The 27,922-nt window shown below is 43.4% G+C and overlaps 1 protein-coding gene across 1 annotated transcript; it reads right to left on the bottom strand.

Annotated features, from left to right (window-relative positions):
- Positions 1 to 30: 30 nt before the first annotated feature.
- LOC128426064 (nuclear receptor-binding protein 2) lies at positions 31 to 27,845 on the bottom strand. The gene is made up of 18 exons (XM_053412927.1): positions 27,550 to 27,845; positions 8,478 to 8,600; positions 7,825 to 7,926; positions 7,634 to 7,723; positions 7,216 to 7,256; positions 7,028 to 7,122; positions 6,865 to 6,888; positions 6,655 to 6,741; positions 6,081 to 6,136; positions 5,890 to 5,985; positions 5,501 to 5,633; positions 5,078 to 5,180; positions 4,919 to 4,969; positions 4,694 to 4,829; positions 4,356 to 4,409; positions 4,133 to 4,196; positions 3,375 to 3,430; positions 31 to 3,260 (listed from the first exon to the last, which is right to left on the bottom strand). The coding sequence occupies exons 1-18, from the start codon at positions 27,667 to 27,669 to the stop codon at positions 3,174 to 3,176; spliced, it is 1,518 nt and encodes a 505-aa protein (XP_053268902.1). The 5' UTR covers positions 27,670 to 27,845; the 3' UTR covers positions 31 to 3,173.
- Between the last annotated feature and the right edge of the window lie 77 nt (positions 27,846 to 27,922).

Below are 27,922 nucleotides of genomic sequence, written 5' to 3'. Positions count from 1 at the left end.
ACAAATATCATAATAATTTAAGACAACACCAACATTTTACATATAGTTTATTGTCATTTAATTGATTGCAGTACCAACAATATTTAACAAAGGTTTAAGTGGAACACATCCAAAGGCAAATTTCATTCAACAGAGTCACAGGAAACAAAAGTAAATCAGACATAATGTAAGACTGATATGGATTTTTTTTGTCATGTTTGCACAGTCTAAACATTCATTTCCTTGGTCGCGTCCCCGGTGGGACCGAACTGTGACTGAGAAAAAGGCAAAATGCTAAGTTTTGAATGTTCGCAGGCTATTAAGACATGCAGCTTACAAGATCAAATGAGAGCAATGGCTTTGCTTTGAATTTCTATCCAAAGTAAAGCCCCCTTTAATAGCCACAAACAAATATGTACACCACGGCCTCTAGCAAGTGAATGTCTGGTTGAATTCAGGGCCTCTGTCTTCAAGGACACGCTGATAAAAAGGCTCGACACAGAGTTATAGTAAGTAAGCACTGTAAGCAACGACTGTACAGCAGCGCAACTGTTATGAAACTGCCACTTTACACACCCAGGAAACAAATGAAGCAGAACTAAGTGAGTCTGACGGATGAGAGCATTCTCCTGAAAACTCTTAAGACATTTCACTGTTTTTTGTAGAGAAAAAATCCACCCAAAAGTTATTTTATGGTGCAAATATTGAGCTTTTATACGAGCAAATCTCGCAGAGCCGAAGATGTTTCCTATTTTTGTGTTTTGCGTGGGCTGCGGTGAAATCAATTCCAAGGTTCACTCTGACATTGTCTCAAACAGAAGCACATTTTGTTCTTGGAAATAGGCCTCACACAGAACATTCAGTCAGAAATGATGTTTGAGAAGCCAATGGAAATGCTGAATGCTTATCCATCATAAAAGATATTTGAGATACAAATATAAACAGATAAACCATTCAAGCGGAAAAAACTGAATGAATGAGTGGAGAAAGAGAAAAGATGCAGATGCACTTCATGATGCAGAGTAGCAATTAACTCAAGTCCCACTTGCATGTATGAAAATGCTGAATCCAGTTAATTTTGATGTTGTATCAAAATGGGAGAAGGAACAGATCCCAGTGATGTTGAAAGAGGTTTCATTGTTGGGGCTTGAGTTCAGCTGAGTGTTTCAATAGCAGCAGTAACTTGATTTGTGACATGTGAGGAACAGAACACAAGACAGACTCTGCCTCAGCTGACTGTTACTTGGAGAGGTATGTTATGGTATCATGGCTGCAGTGCATCAATCCTTCATTACTCAGATTAATGCACATTTGAGAGTTCAGCTGAGCACAAACCATAGATGTGGAAAACCGTGATATGGTGAGTTGAGTCACGAGGGGTCAATAAGCAGCTTGATGAGTATGAAAATGATGCAACTCCCTAGATCTCATCCCTATGGGGCAGTTATGTTCGTTTAGAGGCTCTGGAACAACCTGCCCGAGGAAATACTGCAGGCTGAGTCAGTAACTTTAATACAAAGCTTAAAAAGTACTTTTATTGTATCGCATTTCTTAATTTTACTAAATTGTATTTTTCATTATTTTTTTGGGTCACTTTTAAAATTCTTTAGTGTTTTTATCTGTTTTTGAGTGTTTTCATTTGTTATCATGTTGTCTGTATGTTCTTATTTTTGTATATGCAGCACTTTGTAACATTATTTGGAGAATTGCTGCATAAATTAAGATATTATCATGGTTATTATAATTAGACCAATGTGTAATCTTTTGCCAGATGGCCAGACACCTCACCAACACACTTTAACCTTGAATATTCTCTACTTGCACCATAAGGTTTCAGAACACTTGGGTGGATTTTTCTCTTCAAACTCCTCCAGACCTGTTTACAAATCAAATTCATTGTTAGAAAGTATTTTCAGCCAGTTTTGGGGGGATACAACAAAATAAGTATAGCAGTAACATTTATTAACAATATAGCATTTGTATTGATAAGTCTTAAGGTCAAATCACCAAAACCTTTTCTCCCATTCATATAGGACTATGACTCTAAATCTCAGGCTTCTCGTGATGTATTCCAATTTTTCTTTTTACATAAGCTGTAGCTCTTCCAAAACCAATATTGACTGGAACAGAGAGAATTATCATCTGATCCATTTGTCCAATGTACAGCGGCTGCAGCTCTTAATGGAGCTCCCATTGTCGGGGGTGTCGAGTTCATGCTCCTATTCTCACAGGCTGACTTTGTGGACTTTGTGGATAGGAGTCTCAAATATTTCCAGTTTTAAAATGGTCAGCCTGACTAAGTTTAAATTTAAAAAAAATTCAAGTTGGGTGTGATTTCTTCATTAGGAAATCTTTCTCCAAAGTACATTGCCTTATCAGGCACTTTGCAAGTCTTTGGCGTTCAGAACACTTTTACAGGGAAAACCCTTAAGAGCACTACAGGCTAAAAGAGAGGCATCATCTCATCACTACATGTAGGCGCGGTGTGTTTACCTCCGGGAGAAAGAGCCTTTAACCCGAGAGCGCAGTAAGGTGTGTTAATTTTGCAGATAATAATAAAAAAGAAAAACATGTTAGATGCTATCGTTCACAGTTAAAGTGAAATAAATAAGGATGAACAGTACAGGTTTTATGGAATATTAAATTCCCCCAAAAGGTAATAAAATGAATGTTCTGGCTGAGGAGGGAGAGAGAGGCCTTAGTAAATGACTTTGTTTACATTTCAGTGTAAGTCGTCACCAATCAACGTGGACGTTGGAGTGCAAACTGATGCTTATGAGCGATAAAACGTTCCTGCAAAGGCGGCTGCTGCATTCAAAGTGAAACATATCCGTTCTGATTAGTGACATTATGGAAAAACCTTAGTTGTAAAATATATTAAGGCGTGATAGCCCTTTTAGGCAGGGAGTTTGTCGATCTGCCACTGCATTGTGGGATTGCTGAACACGGCCATGATGCCTCTAGTCGTCCAACCAGAGGTGCCTTCAGTTCCTCTCTCAGTGCCCGTGTCTCCTCCTTCTCTCTGGGATGGATTACTGACTGTCAAGACCCAGCGTCCTTCTGCATTTGTCCCCGTTTTATCCCCAAATGGGTCGGCTCCCCTCTGTGTGATCCTGCCCTCTCCCTGTCTTTATCCTTATGGTCAACACTGTGGGCCCCTTAAGTCCGGGCCCGACATCGTTGTGACCCTCTCCTCACTGTGTGCTGCCAGAGGCGAGCGCTCGGACCCGGTGTCGGCTGATGGCGTCCTCCAGGAACCCCGCCACCTTCTCACTGTCCTCCTACGCACAACAAACAACACAGCTGAGTCAATTTCCAAGACTAGATATGAAATGCAAAGATTCATTTAAGAGACAAAGGAAGGAAACAAGAAGTAAATAAGCTTTTATATTTACCTCAGTAATGAAGGCATGGTGAACAAGTTCACTGGCAAGGTCTTTGGAGGTGTCAGCTGAAAGTCACACATAAAATACCTCAGTTACAAAAATCTGCAACACAAATGGCCCTACAGTGTGTTAAGAAACTCTGGATATTTAAGGGATAAAGCTGCTGATGTTTAAGTGTCTGTCTGCCTCTTAGTCCGGATTATGCAACAACTACTGGACGGATTACCATGAAACTGGGTGAAAGGATGCAGCATGTGTCAAGTAAAGACCATTACATGTGTTTGGTGCAGATCTGAATCAGGGGGTGGGCATTTTCAACATTTCTTTTTGATTTCACAGAGAATAATTCATGGATCTTGATACATTTTCAGGGGACCGTTGGTGGAGGTATGAACTGGGTGGACTCAAGTGGAGTGTATATTCCCTGGATTATCAGCAATTCCCGTTTAAAGACCAGAACCTACACATAACAACATAATGCCTCAAGAAATTCAAATTTGTTTTGCATAAAAATACACAACATACTGCATTATTAAAAATACTAGAACGTTTTTACAATTGGAATATTCATGACCTAGTTCCAAGAGATTTAAATCTTCAGTAGGAACCAGTGGGATTGGAGCTGAACACAAATTAAAGGCTGGAAAAGTCAGGCGGTACTTAGACACGGACAGACTTTTTGTTGGTTTAGATCTTTACATTATATTTTATAATAACACAAGTATAGAGTAACACAATGCTTATAGGTACAATGAAAATCAACTCACTTGGAAGGATGTCACAGCTGAGCTGCCTGTGAAGTTTATCATCCATCTTCAGAAACAACGAGAGCTGAGGAAACATCACAAGGTCAAATTAAATCAGGCTGGATTTGTGGTTATTATAACCAGAAAAAGTATCGCACCAAACAAAGCTGCTGCAACAACGATAATAAGAAAAATATCAATGTGCTTATTAATCATTAAAAAGCTGTAACACTACGTGACTCACATGAGTTTTGGTCCCTTCTTCATTTGACTCCAAATTACAGTGCATCTGAACAACCTGCAACATCAACAGAGGAAAAAAGGTCACAGACTAAAGAATAACAGTGAAATGGAGACACAGCAAAAATGTCTAACCTATGTTTGGGTTGATAATAAACAGGCATATGATTGATAATAATAATAAAGACATGCAGGTCCTGTAAGACATAGTTTGGCTTCAATGATAATTAGAGGGGTTTTCCATGTGGAAAAGTAAAAGTTGCAGAAAGTCGAACAGAACTTGTTTGACGTGTGTGTTGTGTGTCTGCATGACTGTGCATCTATCACGATTGTGTTGTTGACCTTTCTAGATTCTGTCTCCTGAGGTTCAGGAGTCGGCGTCTTCACTGTCTCGACCTGCTCGTGAGACAAGGACAGGGCTCGAGGGACGGGATGAGGCCGGGACGAGGCAAAGTTCATCAGCGGGTAAATCCCATTCCTGAAGAGAGGAGAGGAAGAAATGTTAAATCCTGCTGCTGTCGTGGGGTGAAAGATCCAAATCCAGTCATATGCTGTGGTTTCACTCACTTCACATCCTCCAGAAACTTATCAAGCTCCAAAGGAGACACGTGTGAATATCTATTAAAAAAGGAAGAACCCAGAAAGGAGCACAGTGAGGGCTGTGTCGTGATTTGTCATGAGATAATCACAGGAAGCAAAAGATATGAGATGGATATTTGATTTTACTTGAGCTGAACTCCCGGTCTGTCCTCGTGTTTAATCTCTGCCATGACAGCACTGGGGTCGAAGGACTTGGTTTTCTCCTCCACACAGTTCTCAGGGAGCAAGTCTGTGGAAGCAACACAGGTTTAAGGATAATTATATTGATATAATGAATTAAAGTGACACATGCACAACTGCCATAGTTAGTCCACAATGTGATTAGACCCAAAATGTTAAAAATTACAATACAATGTACATTTGAGACCTTTAACTGTAAACAGAGGTGAATAAAACATCAATGTGACTTCTCTGACTTTGACAGACAAACCTAATGTAATTTCATGTCATGTAATGTGTGTCACTATTAGGTCTAGATCTGTTTGTGTTTGCATGAGAAGAAGGAACAAAGGGATTTCCGAGCTGGTCCTGTGGAGGTGAGAAACTCACACTGGTTATTGATGAGGCAGTGGGCGGCGAGCAGTTTGAGGGAGTGGACCTCGAACAAGACTCGGTGGAACAGAAGGTCGTGAGCCGTGGGACGGAGCTTTCTTTCGTGACGCAAACAAGACTGTGTGAACTCCTGCAGGGAGCACACAACAGAACCAGTCCAACACATTACACGAGCGCCATGCAACAACATGAGCCAGATCATTGAGCGTCACTGACGCAGGTTTCACCGGAAACTGACACAGTTCTCCTGCGTGAGGTTTGAGTATAAACCAGGAAGCAAGGTGGTGTGTGTGGGCGCGTGTTAACTGAGTTGTGTGTTTTAATCTGCATGTTGTCCTCGGCTGGACTGGTGTCTATTTAGGACGTGAGGTATTTCGGACACTCACTCTCATGAGAGGGTCTTCCAGAGATTGACCTGCATTGAGGATGGCCTCCTTGGACACAGCTGTATCCCCGTTGGCCTGGATCTCCAGTACTGCCATCTAGAGGTTCAAAAATAATAATCGGTGTTGACACAATCGCACACTTGGACAGACACACAGGAGCGAATCTGACAGCATCGATGTGTTTCTCTCACCTCGAGAGCGCAGATGCCAAAGGAGAAAATGTCCATGGCGTAATCATCTTCGCCGGCTGGAAGGGGAGACGGAGAAGCAGGGAAGACAGGGATGGTGAGAATCATAGAAAAACAAAGACACTACTATCTCTGAGATCTGGTGAAGTCTGGTGCAGCTTGGCTGAATTCAAGCGTACAGCTGGGCCTTGCTCTTCGAGTTGTGTCACCGCATTTCACAGTTAGAAGTCAAAAAAACCCACGTGGCCAAATTCCTTCAAAGAGCAAAACAAGTTCTACATCTCCGCAAACCATCCATTAAATATCTCCAGATGAATAGTGTGGGTTATTCTAAATGTTAAGTGGCCATTTGAACTGTGTTCCCAGTGATTCACTATCTCCCAAAATCTAATGACCAGTCAAACAGTTCACACAGCTACTGAATGTGGTTTTAATTCCAAATTATTTCAGTTTTGCTGTTCAAGTCGTTAAACAATTCCGGGAAAAAAAGAAAATCCTCTTTCCTTTCACAGGAAAAAGTTAAATGGCGAAACTCCAAAGCTAAAACCTTCACACAAACCGACTCTGTTACACTTGCCTCCGTATTCCGGAGCGAAAAAATGCAGATTCCTCTGCTCGTCACGATGTTGCCTCTCTTTACCGTGAAGACTGGCATCTGGAAACACTGGTTCCACAAAACACAGATGACATAGATGGATTAGATTAGATACGGTAATGTGAGATATAAATATGACACCAATGAAAACACACGCACACGTATCCACAACAAAATAGATCAGTTTCTTACCATTAACAAATAGCCGGTGCCACACTGTGGAGAGAAATTAAGCATTATTGAGATATTTGGTGTGTTTTGTAAATGTGAAAAGATTAAAGAGGTGAATCCAGAGAGCCACAGTCTGAGATAACAGCTCGCTGCAGTAACATGAAGAGCCCTGCTGGGAGCAGACCTGAGCCGATCTTGATGAGGCCGTTGTGCTGGATGAAGATGGTGTCACACGTCAGGTTGCCATGGATTATTGGTGGTTCACAGGAGTGGAGATAACTGACAGGAAATGACAAAACATCGAGTTGATGTTCAGGTTAGATAACAGACACGTTTCATGTTAGAATCCTGGAGAATAAAGTGAGTCAGTACCTGAGAGCTGAGAGAATCTGAGTGCACCATCTCTTCCAGGCCTAAAATAAAGCAACAAGAACCTGCTAAAACATTTATATCATTGACTCTAATACATTACAGTACATTATTGATCCTTGGTTCTTAGGGTTTAATGGACATAAGGCTACACTCCAGGCTATGTAAAGCACTTTTAACAAAAAGATTCTGGGCTTTGAATTATTAAATGAAAAAATGTGCACCGACCAAAGAGATAAAACGACTTGCTGGATGAATATCAAAATAGGTTTTTGGTTTTCAAACCCACAACGTTGCAGAAATCCATAAGTGTCGGGCCAGACTGAGCCACCCTGACGTCCAGTTACATAACCTCTAATCCTGATGGAAATACGGAGAGTGATGGACCGACACAGTGTGTGACCAGAGGGAGAACACTGACCTTCACATTCATGGTCTTGTGGTTCTTCTTAGTTTTCTTCAGGAACTGCTTAAGGCTGCCTGACGACATGTATTCTGTGATGAATATAACCTGTGGAGGAGGAGAACAAGGATCAGTGTGTAGTGTGAATGTGTGCGTGTGTGTGTGTCTGTGTGTGTGTGTGTGTGTGCGTGTGTGTGTAGACCTCTCACCCGAGCCTGGCTCTCCTGCATGTCCAGCCAGTACCTGTGGAACTTGACGATGTTCGGGTGTTCGACCTGCATCAGGTTCTCAAACATCTCCTTGATCGTCTCCTGGAAAACAAACCTCTCAGTTATTCACACGTCTTCATTTAACCTCAGTGACCCAACAGGCTCCTTCAACAGGTCAGTGATCAGGGGTTCTGAAAAGGGGGCCTGGAACCCCAAATTAAATATTTAAATCAGAAGATAATGCAACGAGAATAAACACAAGCTCTAGGCAATTTTTGTCCTTTAATTTCCTCTTTTTTATTACTGTTATTTTAATTTGGTCGATATTGGCAAGGGACCGATAAAGAGTTGATGTTTGTGATAGAAGTTAATTTCTCCATTATTATTTTATACAAGCACAAAATCCTGGATAAGCTTTTGGGCTTTTAGTTTGAATATCTCTTTAAAATTACTTTCACTGCCAGAGCCAACACATGGAAATGGCTGCAGCTGGAGCCTCCAAACAAAGTCGACTGGACTTAGTATCTAACAACTACCTGACCTTTATCATAATGGAAAACACATGTCATATACATAATGTAAAACAATAATAAAGGCAACAAATTCAAGTAAATACATTGTGTGTTGACTTTAGGTAAAAAGAGCCATGCTACCTCCTGTGCTTTGAAGACCTTCTTGTCGGAGAAGAGCACCTCGTTCCACACCACCTCCACACCCTCCTCTGTGTCCATGGCCAGGGACGCACTCTCCACCCCGGGGACATTTCCTTGGCTGACCTGCAGGGGGCAGAAAGGAGCAGATATCGGACTTAGTGCAATGCAAACAGAGCAGCTGCAAAATCTCAAATTGCAAATCCACATTTTCCTTAAAGATAAACCTGAGTCACCTGTTTACACATCCTGCAGACATGAAGCAGTATTTCAACTTCAACTGACGCCTTTTACATGCACAGTCATTCAAGCCTTTTTACTATAAGAAATTTAATATGAAGAAAAAACTGACACGACGCCAGCACTGCCATCGCAGGTCAATAATAGACCAGTGACTCACCAATGAGAATGCATACAAAAGCATGAGGGGGTTCTCGCTGGTGACCCAAAACAACACATAGTAGAAGATGGTGTGAAGCAGCAGAGCATCAGCGGCCACTCGCTAAAATACTCCACAATAAAAAGGCAGTTCTGAAATGATTGGAGATTCTCTCCCCCCCCCAGCTGTGACGATAATATCTGTTAAAAGCTCCGTATAATCCATTCACGCCGATCTGACACTGGTAACTCTGGGCCTGTCGGTGCAGGGGGGGGCGGTCTGTAAGGTAGAGTGTTTCAACCACATCGAATTCAGGTTGATCTAATCAGTGTGGAGGATAATTCACTCCACTCAGGTGATGTGTTCAGTGCTGCCAGCCATGTACAGCATGAGATTTGAATGAGCTAGCGATGAGGGGCGGGGGGGCGGGCGGGGAGGGGGATGAGCAGCAGCTTGTGGCGGGAGGGAAGAGATGGATTAGTGGGAGAAGGAGAGGGAGCAGTGAGGGGATTGGGGATGAGGGATTTAGAGCGATGAGACACAAGATGGAGGAGGTGGCGGCACAGGCGCTTCAAGAACTGCAAAAACATAAAAAAGAAGGGATGGGAGAAGAGGCAGTGGCTGGGTCTGTTCTCTGGCAGACGCAGACCGCCCGGGGCTCCGTCCCTGCATGAGGCAGCGTCTTATGCAACAAAGCGCTCAGGACCCATCATCACAGGATATTGCTGCTTCAGCTGAATCGACCTGAACTTGGAAGAGGTGGTGAAGTCTGTAAAGAGACTGAAGTGGGTCCAACCTTCTTTCGCTAATAAGCATTTAACAAATATGAGTTCCGATAACTGCAGCTTCCCAAAGTGATAGAGCAGTAGTTAGTAAAAGTAATGTTTTGTGGATAGACCAACTATTGCTTTTTTATTCATGAGAATTGGAGGCGGGGTAAATGACCTATAATGCAGCTGGCCACTAGGGGGCGATCCAGAGGATTTGGCTTCACTTTTAGGGAAGCAGTCGCCCCTCATGGACATTTAATGAAATCACTTCAAAAACACACATTTAGAAAACAAGCACCTGACACTATTCTACTCTATTATCATCATCATCGTCTGTGGGTTGAAAACGTCAGCTGTGTCTCTGCAGCTCGATGACGGGGGAAGCGTCTGAACAACTATTATCTGGGCTCCTCACTCCGTCTCAATGACTGCTTATTACTGTTAAATGCTAACCATTGATATGTTCCACAGAGCTCCACTTGTTCCAGGCTCTGTGACGTCTTCATCTTTACCCTCTGTGAGTAAGAAAACGTCTTTCTGCATCAAACAGCACAAACAGGAGGACGGTTGTTTATGAGAGGATAAAAATCCCAGCGACCACAAAGGGCTGATAGAATTTTACAATCTGACTTTTCAGACACCGCAGATGTCTTCATGAAGTCAGCCGGGGAGAGAAAAGCTCCACCGAATGTTTGGTGGTTTGTTTTGGGCTCAGCCTCCACTAACCCTCCCTGCAGGGTTTACTCTACAGATGAGGTGGGCAGCAGAGGAGACACGACATATAATCCCTCCACTCTCCCACTCCACCAAAGATGATAATCTGATTACTGGTATTACAGAACAACAGCAGAAGGAATTCCTTTGCTCTGATGGCTGTCAGGACGGACTCATGTCAGTCCCCCACATGGCTCGGCGCTCGGCTGCTGTTTATTCCCCCTCCAGGCTGAGAGACACTGCGTCCCCTGTCCCTGCGTCTCTCCTTCCCAGGGGTCTGCTGCTCGGTCATGGTAGCGTGAGACTCGTAAACAGCGCCCTGGATGCTGCTCCCTGATTGGCCCTTGGAGAGGAGGTGGGTTCTAGGGTGTGGGCAGGGTTTTATGGATCGTGTGTTCATGTCAAAACAAGACCAACTTCTGTCCTGATGTTTGTCGAGTCCGCATCTGAGCCGGGTTAAACTGGATCCGACACCAGCCTCTTGTTACCTCAGCCCACAGTTTATTCCTGTACGCTCCTCACTCACAGCCTGGTGCTTGTGGTCTGAGATTTCCCTCATGTTCAGCGAGTGGGGGAGAAATACAACTCAGAGGTAATCTGATGACGATACAGCACCATGGATAGAACTGGATATTAATTACTAATAGATTGTTTACAGTCTTAGCTAACGCTGCTGGTTGCTTTTCTTTCTGGGGCTCAAGAGCACTTGCAGATAACAAGGGACTAAATCTGGCCATGAAAAGTGGAAGTGTGGAATATACAAAATATAAAATAAACGAATAAATACCCAGAGAGATTCAAAAACTTAGAAATTAGACCAAAATATACAGTATCTGTTTGGCAGGCTCTTCAATGTGCAACCTTATTGTTTATAAGTGCACTCGCAGCACTCATGTATATATGTATGAGGGCAGAACCAATATGTGTATTTTACTCATTTGCATTTTAATCAGAGAAGCTTTGTGATATATTTATTTATGAAAACTACTTTTAGAGTTTTCATAAACTCAGTTGCCGGTTCCATCCGAGGTATAAATCTCCTGCTCAGCAGTTTAATGCAAAAGTCCTGAAGGTAATCAAATTCGAATTATATTAGAATGTTCAGTTTTAGTTTTTTAGAGCGAAAGTAGTTCTTTATGAGGAGGATGCAGTTTGTGCAGCTCTGGGTTGTATTGTGTAAGACTTTTTTGTCCAGTCATCAGATTTCAGTTTATTTTGTGCTAATAGACACACCTTGCTCTCTGCAGAGCTGAACTGGCTCCTGGTATCGATCCATGCAGGCGAAAAGCTAAAATCTTCTCCTCCTCCTCAGCACGATGATTCCAGGAGCTATAGCTGGAGCGTCTGCAGTGACAGTTTGAATGCAGAGAGATTCAGGGCGGGGTTGCTTTTTACTTTTGCCCCAAGGCTGGAGAATTATCTGTCAATCAGCTATAGGGTCCGATGAGTGAGCCGGAGGGAGAACATACAGGGGGGGGGGGGGGGGCTCTTTCTGTGGGACTCTAGCTGCCGGGGCATCTTAAATGAAAGCGTGTCTTTGTCTGAGACTGTGTGTGGGTCCCAGCTGTACAGTAACAAAGAGCTTTGTCTCCTACATGTGTCGGGGCCTCGTCCTACACCTCATACCCTAACGATGAGCGGAATACGCAGCACAGCATGAATATTTAATAAATAGATCTGGTACGGAAACAAGGCTCCACCCAAGTTAGGCGCCTGTAACGCGGTGGGACTGTAATGTATGTAAATGAGCGCAGGCTTCTTCCTCGTCCACATTGTCCCGCCGCGTCTCTCAGAGATTTCACCGGCATCAAAGAGGAGCAGGATCAAAGAGATGGACTCGAGTGTAAAAGGAGGAAAATCAAGTCTCTGCAGTGAGGATGTTCGAGAGGAGAAAGAAACCGCCTCCTCGCTACAGACTGTATGTTCTGCAGTGACAGATTTACTGTGTATTGGTGTGTTTACTGCATCTGTTTGGAAGGCTGCAGATTTACATCGTAGAAATCTCCATGGACATTCTAATACATCTCTGTAAGCATGGAGATTACAGTTTGGAGGAGGTGTACAAGTGATCGTCTGAAATCGTAACAAATCTGATTTGACAGCTGCTCTTAATAAAGATGGACGAAAGGACAGATCCCCACAAGTGAAGCCGAAGTGGCGAGCTGCACTATCGGTCATAAACCCCACCTCCTCCATGTTAGTGGATGGGACATCAACCACATTCAAAAGCCGGATAAATTAGCATGAAAACATTACAAGGAGAGTTAAGGGATAAGCTGCCTTTCAATCAAACTCATCCTTAGTTACAGCTAAATATTGAGAATCATAATTACATGTATTCATTCCAACCCTGTTAACTTTCACAGAGAAGCGTCACCGAATCCCATCAGAGTTCAAACCAGACAAGACGAGATTCCCCGGCTCCCACTCTCCTTGTTCCTGGTGTACGGGCCCCGAGCCACTGACCGTCTGCTGACCTTCACCAGCCCCACGAGCTGCTGCACTGTCCGCCCCCCCACCTCAGGATGTCACATGGACACAATAAGGTCAGCGTCTCGGATAATGTGTGTGCGTCCCCTCAGCGTGGAGGCATAACTCGATGGCACCGGCCGTGAGCAGGTGACAGGAAACGTCTAGGCCTCTTTCAGACGACAGATTATATCTGTGCGAGAGATTCTTTCATCGGCAGACGAAATGAATGTTAACTCGTCTGCAGCGTTTCTCAGATCGACGCCCTCCGTGTCCCACATTATCTAAATCAAAGCGCTGCCAGGGTCCCTGACTCTCCACAGCATGACTCTTCCAAAGGACGTGCAAGGGGTCACGCTGGCTGGCGAGCAGACACACATCAGCCCTCATCATGTCTCACTTGTTCATTTTGTCATGGAGCAGTTAAAGCTCCCCGCGAAGAGGAATGCGGGCCGAGCGAGGCGGGTTCAGCAGAGCGGATCGATGCAGAGCGGAGAGAGAGCGGCTGCAAAAGCAACAGCAACAGGACGTAGTCACAACACGGCGAAGGACCAGCGAAGCTCTTTCACTTGTTTCATGAAGCTCTGAAGCAGAGGAGAGTTAATGAATGGCCTGTTGTGTTGTGAAAGTATCAGACATGTTTTTAATTTAAAAGCTTTGCACGATATCAATATTTCTGGAACATGAGGAGCATTGTGAGGCCTCCATGCTTTTTCTGGGAGATGCTTTGTCTGTGGGTTTGTGTCAGTCTGTGTTTCAGTGTGTAGCTGTAACCGCGCTGTCCTCGCTCCCATTGTCACTGAGACAAAGCTGTAGATTTATAAGTCCGGCGGGAGAGAGTCGGAATAAAACCACGAGTGCATCAGAGAAGAAAGAGGCTGCCCTGACCGGGACGTGACGAGCATGGGGAGCGTTAAAGAGCAGCAGTTACATAAGACTTTTAAAACCCAATTCCTTTAAATGAAACATTGTTTTCAGACTGGCCACAAGGCAGTTTCCCATCATGCACTTGATTGCGTCAAGTCATGTATATTAAGCTATTTTGATAAATCATTCACATCCTCCTCTAGAAGGAGAGGTCGTGAGTGACGTGTGATTTATGAGCAAAGACTATGCTGGATATTGTTATTAAATGTTTGGGCTGGTTCCAAAATAAAAACTGTATTGCAAAAACAAAAAAAAGTTAAAGTTTTATGACCTCAGGTTGAATATAGCCTTGATTTGTAAACCATTACTTTTTATTTAACAATATATTCTAAATTCATTAATACATATATTTGCAAAAATGCACGTTCCTGTTCACAAGAAGTTGAGTTTTCCAAGTCATTTTTTTATGATCCACTGTTTTTGATATTCGCAGCTATGCACAAATAACAATTAAAAATACACAATAAATATGTAGTTTCAATCAAATTTAACAATAATAATATTTTCCAATAATATGAATAAATATTCAAATATATTATATTACAATTAATAAAATATTCCAGTAGTATATTTTCAGAAATATTGAATATTTAGCGTAAATATAAATTTTGCTAAAATGCTGAATATGCTTAATTATTCTTTTTGTATTGTACTAAATTACACAAAAAATATGAAGATGAGTTTGTAAGATTTGAGCTTCTCAATTCAGTATCTTTCCTGGAAGTGGTTGTAATCGTTGTAATTATTAAATACATAAAACACAAAGAGATTAAAAACGTTCCAAGGCCCCAACATCATATTTAAAAACAGAATAGGCCTGAAAAAAAAATAAAAATAATCAATGTTATTTAAATATTAAATTCCTATCAAATTACTAATAAAACAATCACTTTGCTGAATCTGTTAATCAATCTGCTGTGAACCGTGAACATAAACACGTTCAAAGCTCTGAAACCTGGAGTCAGTGACTGTTCACACAGCCACACCCTCTTCTCTCAACCATTCAAATCACAAGGTCATTATTATCTGCATGTGTACATACGCGTGTGTTTACAAAATCTCTGCTCAACCTCTGAGGACAGATAAAAAAAACCTTGACTGACATTTATAACATTTGGGGGTAAAGGTAGAAAGAAGGATTCATACAACGCAGAGACAAGAAGCATGTGTACACAACAGAAATCCAATAAGAAGGATGACAAGCGTTTATCTTGTGTTTTTCTTTCATTCACGAGTGAGATCGGTATCAGTCGTGAGCCGGCATGACGCGTACGAGTCGTATAGTTACCATCTGATAAGAAGGTGAACCAGCAGACACAACTCATCGTTAGCTGACAGGTCGGAGAGCTGAGAGAAGAGGCCTCATCACGCCGCTCTGACCCACGTGGCTCTCCTCCACTGAGACGGGTCAAAACTCAGATAAATCCCCGACTGGCTCCGTTATCACCAGACGATCTGCTGAGCTCGGCTTTCTCCTCAAACAATCCACGAGCTCCGGCTGCATGGTGGTCTTTTATCTAATCTGTGTTTTTCTTTTGATTTGCTGATTTTTTAAAAGGACGAAATGTAGAAAGGGGACGTTATGCAAAGGTCGTTAGGTGTGTGTGTGTGGGGTGGGGGGCTGCTGCAGGAGGCATATTTTCCTGTGCGTTTGTCAACAGGATTACAGAGTAATTATTAATCTTTTAATCAGCTATTTCAGTTCTTTACCAGATATTTGTAACATACATGTAGATTTAACACAGTTGGTAGCTAACAAATACACAACAAAAATCAAAAAATATATATTTTAAAACTCCTCTGTAAAAATATATAGTTTCTGCTTCTATCTTAACTGCGACTTCTTGTTACTTATCGGTCGACATATTCAATAATAGCAATAGATATGTACGAGCCAATAGTGGAAATCATTTAAACTGATTGTCACTATTTTCAATATATTCAACAATATTTTTCAAGAACAAAGCATCACCGCAAACCTAACGTCACATCAACATCAAATATAATTTGATATTTTAAGATATTTAAAGAACAAATTACCCTCTACTGAGAATTATTTCTACTACGTCAAATATTTGCGCCTGATGTCACACTAATCCTCAACCCACCGCCGGCTTCATGGGATAAAACAATCATTTGTTTTAGCAAAATTTAATTTGTGCCTGAAATAACGGGAGGAATTATTTATTTCCTGTGGGGAGGCCACGCCGCTCCGCTCCACGACCGCGAGGAGCACGAGGTTAACGAGGCCGACCCGCCGTGTGCGTCGGCTCCAATAAGGAAAATGGACCTCGGATCAAACGGGGGTCCAGAGCAGAAGGAGCCGCCTGCAGAGAGGAGCGCCTGCAGGAACCCGATAGATTCAAACCAATATCTGATGCATGCTGTAAGTCTGTAAATTAAATTATAAAATTCATCCGTTGTTTTAAAAACCAGAGAGAAGCTGCTGATGGAAAACAGATTCCTCACAATCACCATGTGTGTTTGAAGGAATCCAGTTTTTATGGCGTAAAACCACAGAAATGAATCGATGAGAAACTGACACGGCCTCGCGTTAGGGTTTTCTCTCAGGATTCTTTTCTGCAGCAGCAACGAAACCCAGCTTCTGAAAAAAAATGAAATTGCAGAGTAATTACTTCTTGCCGAGGTCCTTACATAACCTTGCAGAGGCCGATTCACAGTTCTTGTGCTGAGTCATAATTGTAGAAAATCTGGGTGAATCATCAACAGCTCTTTTCCCTGAGAGATACCAACTGATGTTACAGCTGCTTGGCAAGAATCTTCTCAATGAAAACCACTAAGACATATTAATTCCACAATCGCTTCTCTCAGGTAAAACGTTTCCAGTTGTCTTTACTCGGCTCGAGTCCTTGTTCTGGATCTTTATACTTTTACTCCACTACAGTACATTTCAGAGGCAAATATTATAGTTACTACTTATTCCATAAAATAAACTTTATATATAATAAACATCTAACAAATAACATTAAGTGAATTTTTTTGGTGGAGGTAGAAAATAATCAACTATCATTTTTGGCTCTGGATTTGGTCTCCTCCATCCTTTATAACTAAACCTTAACCCTCCACTGAGTGTTCACCCGATATTTGCTAACTTAATCTACTAACTTTATCTGTTCACTGTTTAGTGATGAGCTTTATTTGCGTACAAGGTTTACTTTAGACAATTATTTGTGGAAAAAAAGCCGCCTGTTACAGTCGGAAACGGCAGTGACGACAGCATAGAGCAAAGTATGAGGCCATAAAATCAAATGTGTGTTTACATTGAGCAACTTTAGAACAAAATGGAGATAGATGTGATAATAAAACCATCATTAATGCATTTCATCAAAGAACAGTCATAGTTTACAGCTCATTTTTCCCACATTTCTTCATGTTGAAAAAGTACAACAGAGAATATCATCCCGAAAGCGCCCTTCTTTATACTTTGTGTGACTTAATCTGTTTTTGTCAAACAACATATTGATTAATGTTTTCAGAAAGTGAGAAAGAACCCTATTGGAGCCATGTACTTAAACTGGCCACGGAGTTGCCTGTAATTTAAAAAATGCTGATTCAATCCTCCTAGAGAATTTGGCACCTTCCTGCGTTGAGGCACTCGATGGCGTTAATTAAAGTTCACAGGGTTTCAGCGCCGAGGCCTGGACTTTGGGACTCGGCCTCAAAGATCCATTTGTATTATAATCACTTGGTTTCACTCACATTCTCGCTCACACATCTAAGACCGAGAGAGAGAAGCTTTACCAAACAGGGACGGAGTGTTTTGCAACCGGTCATTTTTCTCACCAAACAGTCTTGGAATAGAAGCAGTGTTCTTAAAAAGACGTGTGTGTGTTTTTCTCCGACCTGAAACTGGCCCCTTTCCCACTTGTTTTTAAAAAAAAAGGTGTGTGTTCCTGGTGGAGCTTTACGAGGTCTGGCGGAGTGAGCCTGAGTGTTAAAGTTCTCCATAAAGCAGGGCACTTTCTGCCCACTGGATTACCCAACTCCTTGTAAATCCGCACACACTGCTTGCTTCATTGCTACTACAAACCCAGAGAGGAAGAGCAATATGTTGTGCGAGCTCCAGCGACCGCACCCCCCTCCTGCTGCAACCCACGCAGAGGCTACTGCAGTACAGCCAAAGAGGTGACTCAGGGTAAAGACTCAAAAGGCTTGGCTAAAGGGTAGTGGCCACTGCGGTCAACCAGGAAGAGGTACAAGCTTGGATTGAGTACACAGGAGCCGTGTCCCTGTGCATTCTGGGACAAACACAACCTCACGACTGACGGTGAAAGTAGGAAAACAACAAGCAGGAGGAACAACTGGTGTAAGGAGAGTGGGAATGCGTTTACAGCCCTCGGATTGGTGTGTTTATAGTCCACAATTAGTTAGGCGGCTGGATGTGAGTTTGTTAAGAAGGCCCCATGTGGACAGAGAGGCAGATATGAACTAGAACAGAGGATAGTGGTGTTCATCGTGTTTATCCTCCAGGGGGATTAAGCGGAGAAAGTGAGAGTCAACCTGAGCTGTTCAAACAAAAAGCCTGTTGGCAGACATGCACTGTCTTTCGGTTAATCCCTCCACTTACTGTAATGTAACGCTACCAGTCCAGAGTTTTCTGCACAATCCATCACAAGCGCTAAATAACGTGTTGTGATAACTCTAGTTCTAGGCATGAATCTATCCCATAACTTCAACCAGCATCGCCACAGGCCGAACACACAACACATTTACAAACAGGCAGGTTTGGAACAGGCGCTGCACCAGTTCACGCTGGAAACCAGGACGTCCGGAGTAAAGGCTGCAGGAGCCAAAACTCCACACAGCTATTTATAAGACCCATGAGATAGTGTTTTACAACCCTGGCATCATAACTATCGTGGAGTAAACAGTAGACAGGATTACAAAGTGACCTTTTCAGGAATATGTGCTCACACACATGTTTGATTGCCCGATGACATGGATTTGCCAAAATGAGCCAAATTCAATAAAGAAGTTAGAAGACACCATCGAGAGCTTTAATTGTCCTCAATGATCTTCATGTTTGACTTATTCTATCCTCACGTATGATTACAGCTGACAGCGTCCTCTCGGCCATTCGAATAAGTCTAAATCCCTCATTCTGCTTTTGTAAAGACTCTATCAAGACCTGGGACAGAAAGTGGGGACAGACATTGAGATGAGATGAATCAACTCTTAAACTCAACATGATAAAACATAAGCTCCCTGACAGAGCATAAGGGGAACATGCTTTAACCCTCAACCTCAAATAGCAAACAGCGAACACAATTAATAATATCAGACTGGACCAACATTTTTTTTATTATTATACGTGTCCATCCATTTCTTTTAAATAAATACTTTTATTTGACTCTATTGATATTATATAGTATCTGCTATTTGTACACTACATTTAAAGGAAGAGAGGACCTGACCTCTGTGTCCTCAAAGCGGCCCAGGCCTGAACCTCAGAGCCCAACACAGGGTGTGTGTGGGGGGGGGGATGGCTCCATGTTTAATTCAGCAGCCATCTCCCAGATTGATGGTTGCTGGGACGCTCGGATCCAATTCTAATTTGACTGTGGCTCCTGTTTTACTTTCAGCGTCCTGGGCGGCATAAACAACGCGGACACATTCAAATTCTGACATGCAAACTAGGGTTGCAAATGCCAAAGAGGGGACTTAGGGGGGGTTTCAAAGGTTAGATGTGATTTCTGCAGGAGGGAAAAGTTTGCATGGACATGAGGTTACAACACTAGACTGAGCAGCTTGATAATTTAGCTCTTATTTGATATGAATATTTTTATTTATACATATTAGTTTCACCTGAAGTGTGACGGCAACATCTTGATTTCAGGTGTTGAAAGCGGGGGGGGGGGGGGGGGGAGCACTTCCAGTTATCCTACAGTTATTGATAATGAAGGAGGAGGCGACAAGTCCAAAAAAGAAAAAGAACAAAAGACAGAAATAGAGATATCAGTACAGTGGATGTGGCAAAACACAACAAAATATAGATTTTAAAAATCAAACCATAGAGTCAAAGAAAAGGGCGGCTGCAAAAACCCACACCACATTCAATCACTTATGATTTATCTTAATGTCCAACTACGTTTTGAGGTACATAAATGTGTAGCTCTTTCCAGCTCCAACTGAAATATTCAAATATTTAAATCTGCGTGTTCTGTTTCTCCAGACGACACAAAAGTCCTTTTAATGTGCATATTTGACATAGACACACAGAATTCCATATCTGGTTTCAAAGGTCTAGAAAATGTCCCAACGGCTGACATGGAGGAGATGAAGTTATAAATCATTATTGGTTTCATGTTGTATCATCTTTTGAGTTTCTCACCATCAGAAACCACTTACTCCAATTAAAATGCTCCACAACTATAATTACTATCTGTGGGAGAAGTTGTGTGTAAAGAGGTGTTACACAACCTTTTTGTCGCTCCGTCTGACTCAGCTGGGTTTGTGTAACATTCGTTAACGCTCATATTTACACACATTCTTTGAAGTTGGGTCCTGTAGAGCCGCAGGGCAGCTGTGTGACCTTTGCCTTAAAGCAGAGGGAGCGGTGAAAACAAACAGATCCAACAGCAACAACGAGCCGAGCGTCTTTAAGGGTTTTATCTCCTCTGCGCTCTGATAGCAGCTCTTCTAAAAGGATATTATGGGATTTCACTCAGGACTCGGTAGACGAACACATTTATAACAGGCTTCCCATTAAGACACACATGACAGGAAATGAACTGTGCCTGAGACTATTATTATAAACTGAAACCGTGTGTGTGTGTTTGTGTGTGTGTGTGTCAAAGTCACTTAAGACTTAATCTGCAAAGCTCTGAATTTAAAACGTCTCCACTTTTATGCATCGTGTTCCAAAGCAAGAGGTCGAAATGTACTTTTATAACTTATTCCACGGATGTCTTGTTTTCATTGCTGTTAATCGTGCACAATAACATGCTGATGTAAATGTTTTGAAACTTGGTGGAAGGTTGAAGGAGGAGCTTCCATCACGATTCCTCTTAACATGTCATTTTTGACATTCTTGTAAATGTGCCTGCCGCACCTTGTCTGACTTCGTCCTACACGCTCTGTGCTCCGGGTTTGACAGAACTAATCCTGATGTCCTTCATCTTTTTACTAATCTGGTTATTGTTGCCCTTCAGAAACCTCAACTGGGTGTGAGATTAGAGGGAGCTGGTTAACAAAGCTGGGTTTATTTAGGAAAGACATCCTTGGCCTTGTAGAAACATGTAAGCTACAGACTTCGAGATGGCCCCTCACTTCATTTGGAGCTTTTCTCTAAACCTAATTACAGATTCCACAGTTTCCAGAAATTCTTCGGAAATGCTGCTCACTACAAGATGAAGCTACACCCGGATTATTTCTACAGAGGGTTTATTTCTCTCGGACTATATCGGCAGTAGAGTGCAAACTTCCTTCAAGGCCCAAGAGTTAAAGAAAGTAGAAAGTATATTCCTGGAGCTGCTCCTTTGTCCTGATCTGCGCCAAATTGAGTTCTTTCGGGGCCCACGTTCCCTACTGCCACCAAGTTATCTAAATTCTTTCAGTAATTTTGGCCAAAAGAAATACGGACAGGGGGCAAAGACAAAGTCCTTGACAAAGGTAATAAGGAAAGAGTTTCAGCTTGAATTGAAGTAAAGAAAATCCAGATGCAAATGTAAAGACTCCAGTTTCAGTGTGAGTAACGCCACAGGCCTCTTTACTCATGAACGAGGCAAAAACAAAGTTTGTTCTACTAATACGTCTGAATTGAAACAGTCATTTAAAACCCAGTCCAGCTGGAGTAGCTCCTCAGGACATTGATGTCATGTGATGTGAGCTACATGTACTCTGGCAGCTCTGGGAAAAGCCTGCCGACATGTCAGCCATTCCTAGAGGAGTCCTTTTCATGCCAGCTTCCCTGGCCGCGGCTGGCAGAGGATCTGTGGGGGGGGGGGGCTCCATTTCACACAGCTGGAGTGAAAAACGCTGACAGCCACCGTTCCGCACTACCCGCCGGATCTGTTGACCCCCAGGGGCCTCGCTGACAGAGCGGCTCACATTTCACAACCAGGCGACAGGACCCCCTAGAGAACACATGACCCCCCCCCCCCCCCCCCCACCCCCCGAACAGCACATCACAACTTTTAAATATTCTGAGGCCAAAAGAAACGCAGGTCTTAAAGGGTCAGGACGGCCGGTGAGGACGTGTCACGATGGGCTGAACTCCATCTGGTCCAGTTAGTAATGTGTCACAGTGGATCTGACACTAAGACTCATTCCCAGTTTACCAAGACCGACTGTTGGTGTGGATTTTATTTGAACTGTCCAAACTCAGGTTTTAATGTCAGTCCTGCAGAATCATAAAAAACATAACTTAACATGCACATACTTTCAAATAAGTAGGTGGTGGACAACATTCTCCATTGGCAGCAATTAACCATAACAAACAGTAATTTAACACTGTGGTTTCCAACCTGGGGGGGGGGGGGGGGGGGGGGGGGGGGGGGGGGAATGCTTCTCTAATCTTTGCCTAATCCTTGTAAAATACACCTACGCACCTACTGCAGCAGTTTATCAGGTGCTGTGGCATTTTTGTATTTTTTGTAACACATAAAATCTGCTTTTCCTGCGCTCAACACCGCGCGACGCCATTCATTTGCAGTTTCCGTTGAAACTTCCCCCCCCGCTGCCTGAAAAGCAGGGTAGTGAAACTTCACGTGCACGGCTGTAAGATGCACGGAATGAAAATCGCACGCTGTGTCTTGTGCAGTCAGGCAGGCTGAGTCAAATCCACCCGAGCTGTAAAGTACAGTATGTCATCACACACGAGAAAGTAAATGAATTGTCATCACCCCATTCATAAAACCAGGACCCGCTGTACCCAACCACAGAAACCCGTTCAACTGGAATAATCTTAATGCAACAATAAACCGGATGAACTGACACGTTCCTCTCAGAGACGTCTGGTTCTGTGGCCTGGAAACAATCAAATATCATTTCGAGTCCACACATTCTGAGTGCATCTGTCATCCCTGGAGTCCGGCCACCAGCACAGCTAAAAACAAGTCACCGTCGTCAAACTCAAATCATTACTCTTGTGTTCTAGGAATCAAAGGGTGTGGATGTGATTCCAGGTAAACCCTTGACCTCTGAGCAACAAGCGTTTAACAGGTGCGTCAAAGATGGCGCCAGCAGCTCCTCGTTTCCCCTCCAGGGAAATCTGAGTGGGTGTCATTCCTCACGGGGCAGCTGTCAAACCAGGGACCCTGCAGCGAGCATGCCTGCGCTGCTGGATTAGCCAGGAGTGTGTCATTAGGCAGAGCCCCCGCAGGACGGGAGACGCTCACTTCAAGCCACGACTTGACTTGGGCTTACGAGGGGCAACGCTCTCCGCCGAGGATTCACTCGCTCGGTTTAATGACTCGTATTTACAAGCTCGGAGATGGAAAACGTCCAAAAACTGCTGAAGGTTCATTGATCCACATGCATCACAGCAAATGTGAGGTGACAACATTTCGCTGCCTTTGATTTTACTCATAAAATTATCCTAGCGCGTGTCAATGGCCTTTGATCTATTCAAACGCCTCATATGTCACAGTTTCTTGGTGTTTTATTCTTATATATATATTTTGGACACATTAGAAGATATATTTGTGGTTTTAAGAACTAAAAACATGTTATCGCAATGTGGTTAAACTGTTTCCTCTCTCGGACTCTGAGGCTCACTTCTGATTGGCTCTCTGAGACCTCAGGGACGCTGTTTCCTTTAAAGAAGCAATTGATTCCTTTCCCATTGCCAGTAGAGAAGTTTACCTTCCTGTTTCTTCCCTCTGGTGAGTCATGTTCGACATCACAAACACATCACAAACAGCGGCGCTCCCTCACCTCACCATCTTGCCAAATTACCGCGCTCAGCCTCATGTCACGTTTCGATCAATGCCAATTGTCAGAGTCATTTGACCCCGGGAGTGGGTTCTTTTACTGCTGGGAAAGGGGCTTTAGTGGCCGATGGCACTGAATTGCAGACAAGCGCTGCAGCTTGGTTAAACTTAAATACAAAGGCGAAGGGTCAGTCAGAAGGAAATGAGCTCAAATTTACACTAAATTGCTCCAAATGAATTCAGAATGAAGCTGAATATTGAAGCCATTTGTTCTGGTTTCCACTGCAAACCCCTGGATCATCGGGCCGTGTCGTCGGGAGGGGGCCAGCGTCCAGACAAATGCGTGTGAACACCAGCACATGCGTAGGATATTGGTTACCACACATATGAAGAAAACAGCATCTGCCCATCACATTCAACCCCACACGTTCATCTGTGAATTTACACCCTGAGGAGCGAACGCAGCCCTGCCTCGTTTTCATCTCCCTGTGAGCAGATGGAGACAGGTCCTGGAAATAGAAGGTGCAGCGATTACTGAACGAGCAGCTCCGGTGCACCACAGACCCCGGGATGGGTGTGGGTTCGCTTCAGGAGGTTTTACCCTGCTGCATTATTGAGCACGAGATCACAGGGGGGCCGGTGATAATTTTCTGTCCAAGCTGGACTGTAATAAATCGGGTCAGGTCGAACCTGGCCTCCCCTGCTCCGTAAGATAATCACTCTTTAGAAACTCTTTCTAAACCCGGTGCTGTGGACGTCCAGTAAGCTCGCTGGGCTGCAACTTGAGCCCCAGTTATACCTTTTACAGGAACATGTGAAAACTACTGCACTGATTTCCAGTTTAGCTGAAATTTGTTGACAATTTGGGAAATGAGCCCCTTTAAAAATAGACCAAATTACCTATTAGCAGTCCCTGTTTGCAATTTAGTCCAAGGAAAGGACTGTTTCTGAAACATCTCGCCTCAGTGTTCGAAAACCTCTCAAGCTTTAGAGCATCTAACATCTGATCCCTAAACATTTTGTGAATTATTTCTCCACATGAAGTCTTGATAGATTTCTTATCATGTATTTTTTTTTGTTTTGCCCTTTTCGTGCCACAACAGCAATATTTTGTGAGTCACTAATTGCAAAATGTCTCGACTGGCGTCACAGTGGGAAAAACATGATGACATGTAAGATCATGCTGCTGCTGCTGACGTGCAGATTTCCATGTACTCATCTTAACAAATTGACCAGCAGGCTTTTTGTGCAACAAGTTTTGCAGTTTGGTTAATTTCTCTGGAACCAGAGAGCTTGCAAGAGTCGTTCACCCACAGTTGTCACGTTACCGTTCACACAGCTTTTTATTTCCAATCCAGCCTGTGGAGTCCCCAAGAAAAAGATCAATGCTCAGTGTGTGGAGTCGAGAGGGACAAACTCCACTTTGAAAAGGCAGCGCATTCATCCAGCTTCAGAATCTGAAACCTCCTCCGCCTGTGCCACCGCTGAGAAAACATCCGAGGCAATGACCACATGTGTTTCCCATGTGCTCGAGGCCTGTGTTTACGTTCATGGCCGAGCCCAATAACAGACATGGTGAACTTTCACCTCATGACTGAGTTTACAGCAGAGAGACAACATCGGAAAGTTTGCATTAAAAGAAACAAGGTTCTTTGTGCAGAAGGTATTTCCTCCACATTTGCCTCTCAAATGTTTTCCATCATTTATATAAAAAAAAGACAAAAAAGGTTTAAGGTTGAATGTGCACAAACACCAGGTGAGTTAAGTTCAAGGTGAGCATGAAGTGAAAGAGGCATTATGCTTCTTATTATCTCACTATGATTACGTTTTAACTGGTGAGAGAAAATCAGTTTTTATTCAGTGACTTTCAATTCCCCTAAAGTCATGATCATAACTACTCATAACAAACTGCATCAAGAATAAATCCACATAAAGTGAATCTACAAAAATGCAGTGAGAGAACAAGACATCTGCTGCTTCCTGGTTCAGATTGAAGTCAGATTTAATTATACAGCACATTCAAATCACGTGTGGATATAAAAGGAGAAGAAGACGCAGAGGAAATACAAAGTGAAAGATGCTGATGATTTGGTAAAAGGGAAATAAATCAAATAACGATTGACTAGAACAGAGTCATGAGTCGAAATCAGGCTGATTTAAAACCAAGTTTAAAGAGGTTTGATCTATTTAAATTCTCAGAATAATAACAGAAATGTAGTATTTTGCCACTTTTACTGAGATAAGAGAATAATTGCTATTTAATATTCTGACATAGATTTTCTAACCATAGCAGCCAGCCCTAAATGAGTGATGCTCTCAGTGGTGTGTGTGTGTGTGTGTGTGTGTGTGTGTGTGTGTGTGTGTGTGTGTGTGTGTGTGTGTCTGTGTGTGTGTCGGTGGTAGGGGGTCAGGACGGGGGGGAGGGTCGACATGTGACATGTCGGAAATCAAACTGATAGATAATCAATGGGTGGAAACACACCAGGGTGGGCTGGTGACTCTGTCTGTCTGTCTGTCTGTCTGTCTGTCTGTGTGTGTGTGTGTCTGTCTGTGTGTGTCTGTCTGTGTGTGTGTCTGTCTGTCTGTCTGTCTGTCTGTCTGTTTGTTTGTTTTCTTTCCAACCTGAAGAATACTCAATGGTAGAGAAAGTGCAGCGGGGTCAGTCAGGTGGTTGTGACGTTAGTGAATACTCAATGTGTGTGTGTGTGTGTGTCTTTGTGTTTCTTTGTGTGTGTGTGCGCGACAGATAACCTTCAACTTCACTCCTCTCCGTCTTATCTGGAGCCGTTAGCGGAGGCGACACCCTCACCCTCACAACACTGAGGCTTTCCAGCGTGTGTGTTTCTTCTGCCTGATAACAACCCAACGTTTTGGGAGTTTGTGCAAACAAGCGAAGGGAAATCAGGCGAGTTCCCGTCGTATCAACCAGCTGCGAATGTCACAGACGCTGAGCTGCTGCTTCCATGTTTGATGCCCGACATCAAACAAACAGGATTATTTATGGGAGAGGAAGTTGCCAACGAGGCCACTGGGTTATTTTCTGTCCAGTCGCTCATGCGTTGTCTGAACAGTCCAACTTCTGCTGACCATCGTAACAGGGAAAGAGGAAGGTGTTGGACTCATGCTGACACAAACACACCCACACACACTCACACACATTTGTTTGACCGAGGTAAACCTGGTGCAGGGGCTGGTTTGGAGTGGGTTCAAACCAGAAGAACCAGTTTCCTTTTCCACAGGCTGTAGCCCCAATAGAGCTTCATTGTTATGTCACGTTACATCAACACATGTCGCTCTATACGTTGCTCTATACGTCACTAAGCTTTGGTTGGTCTCATTGGTCAAAGAAGGGGTCACATGCTGTACAGATTATTTTGTGCTGTAGTTTACGAATCTACAGCTGAAACTACTGATCGATTGATTAAGACAACTATTTTCATCCTCCCTTAATCATTAAAGTAATAATTTGTTCAACCTTTCTCCAAGACATGAAGCTAAATAATCAATTTACAGATGGTATAAGAATAAAACAACAGAAACTAATCTGTTTGGGCCTTTTAAGTTGAAAAGTTACTCTGATAACCTGATTGGTTGTTTAATCCGTTACCAATTCAGTGGCTTCTAATTGTCAATTATACATTGAGTCACACACACAAACACACACAGTGAGCTACAGTCAACGTCAACAAGCGGAACAGGAAACTGGATCCTTAACGTTTACTCGTGTCTCCATTAACCTGCTGACGTTCACCTTCATCAACACACACTCAGGTCTCCGGGGTCAGGAGGCAACACAACACCGGGATCACACATTGCGTAACGAGAGGATGTCCTCCAGAGCAGGAGGCAGGATTGATGGATTCCCTGATCAGTGCACACACACAACACACACACACAGACAGACACACACACAGAGCACCGACCTGCTCCTTGCGCTTCTGCCAGCGGCCGCACGGGCTCTCCTCCACGATCTCGCTCTCATCCTCGCTCTCCTCCTCCTTCCCCTCCGATCCTGATTTCCTCTCCGGGACGGACATCGTCATTTTCACGTTGTATATGTCCAGAATTCCTCAACCGGGACCTTGTTCTTATTTTTCTCCTTCTTCTCCCTCCTCCTCCTCCTCACCTCTCTTACCTCCCTCCCTCTTCCTCCCCTCCCCTCTCGCACCCCCTCCCGTGCTGTGTGTGTGTGTTGTGGCGGAGGAGGAGGACGCGGCGGGATCGGAGCGCAGCGCAGAGACGCACCGTCTGCGCAGTGTAGGGCCCCCCCTCCCCTCTCTCACCCTCTCTCTCTCT

The sequence above is a fragment of the Pleuronectes platessa genome, chromosome 20 (assembly GCF_947347685.1).
Source record: "Pleuronectes platessa chromosome 20, fPlePla1.1, whole genome shotgun sequence".
NCBI lineage: Eukaryota > Metazoa > Chordata > Actinopteri > Pleuronectiformes > Pleuronectidae > Pleuronectes > Pleuronectes platessa.
This window is presented reverse-complemented; position numbering and strand designations above follow the sequence as displayed.

Coding starts and splice junctions, on each gene's coding strand:
- LOC128426064 (XM_053412927.1), bottom strand. CDS start 27,669: ATGACGATGTCCGTCCCGGAGAGGAAATCAGGATCGGAGGGGAAGGAG. Junction 7,724..7,824: donor TGCAGGAGAGCCAGGCTCGG/GTGAGAGGTCTA, acceptor CCTCCTCCACAG/GTTATATTCATCACAGAATA. Junction 4,197..4,355: donor AAGAAGGGACCAAAACTCAT/GTGAGTCACGTA, acceptor ATGTTTCCTCAG/CTCTCGTTGTTTCTGAAGAT.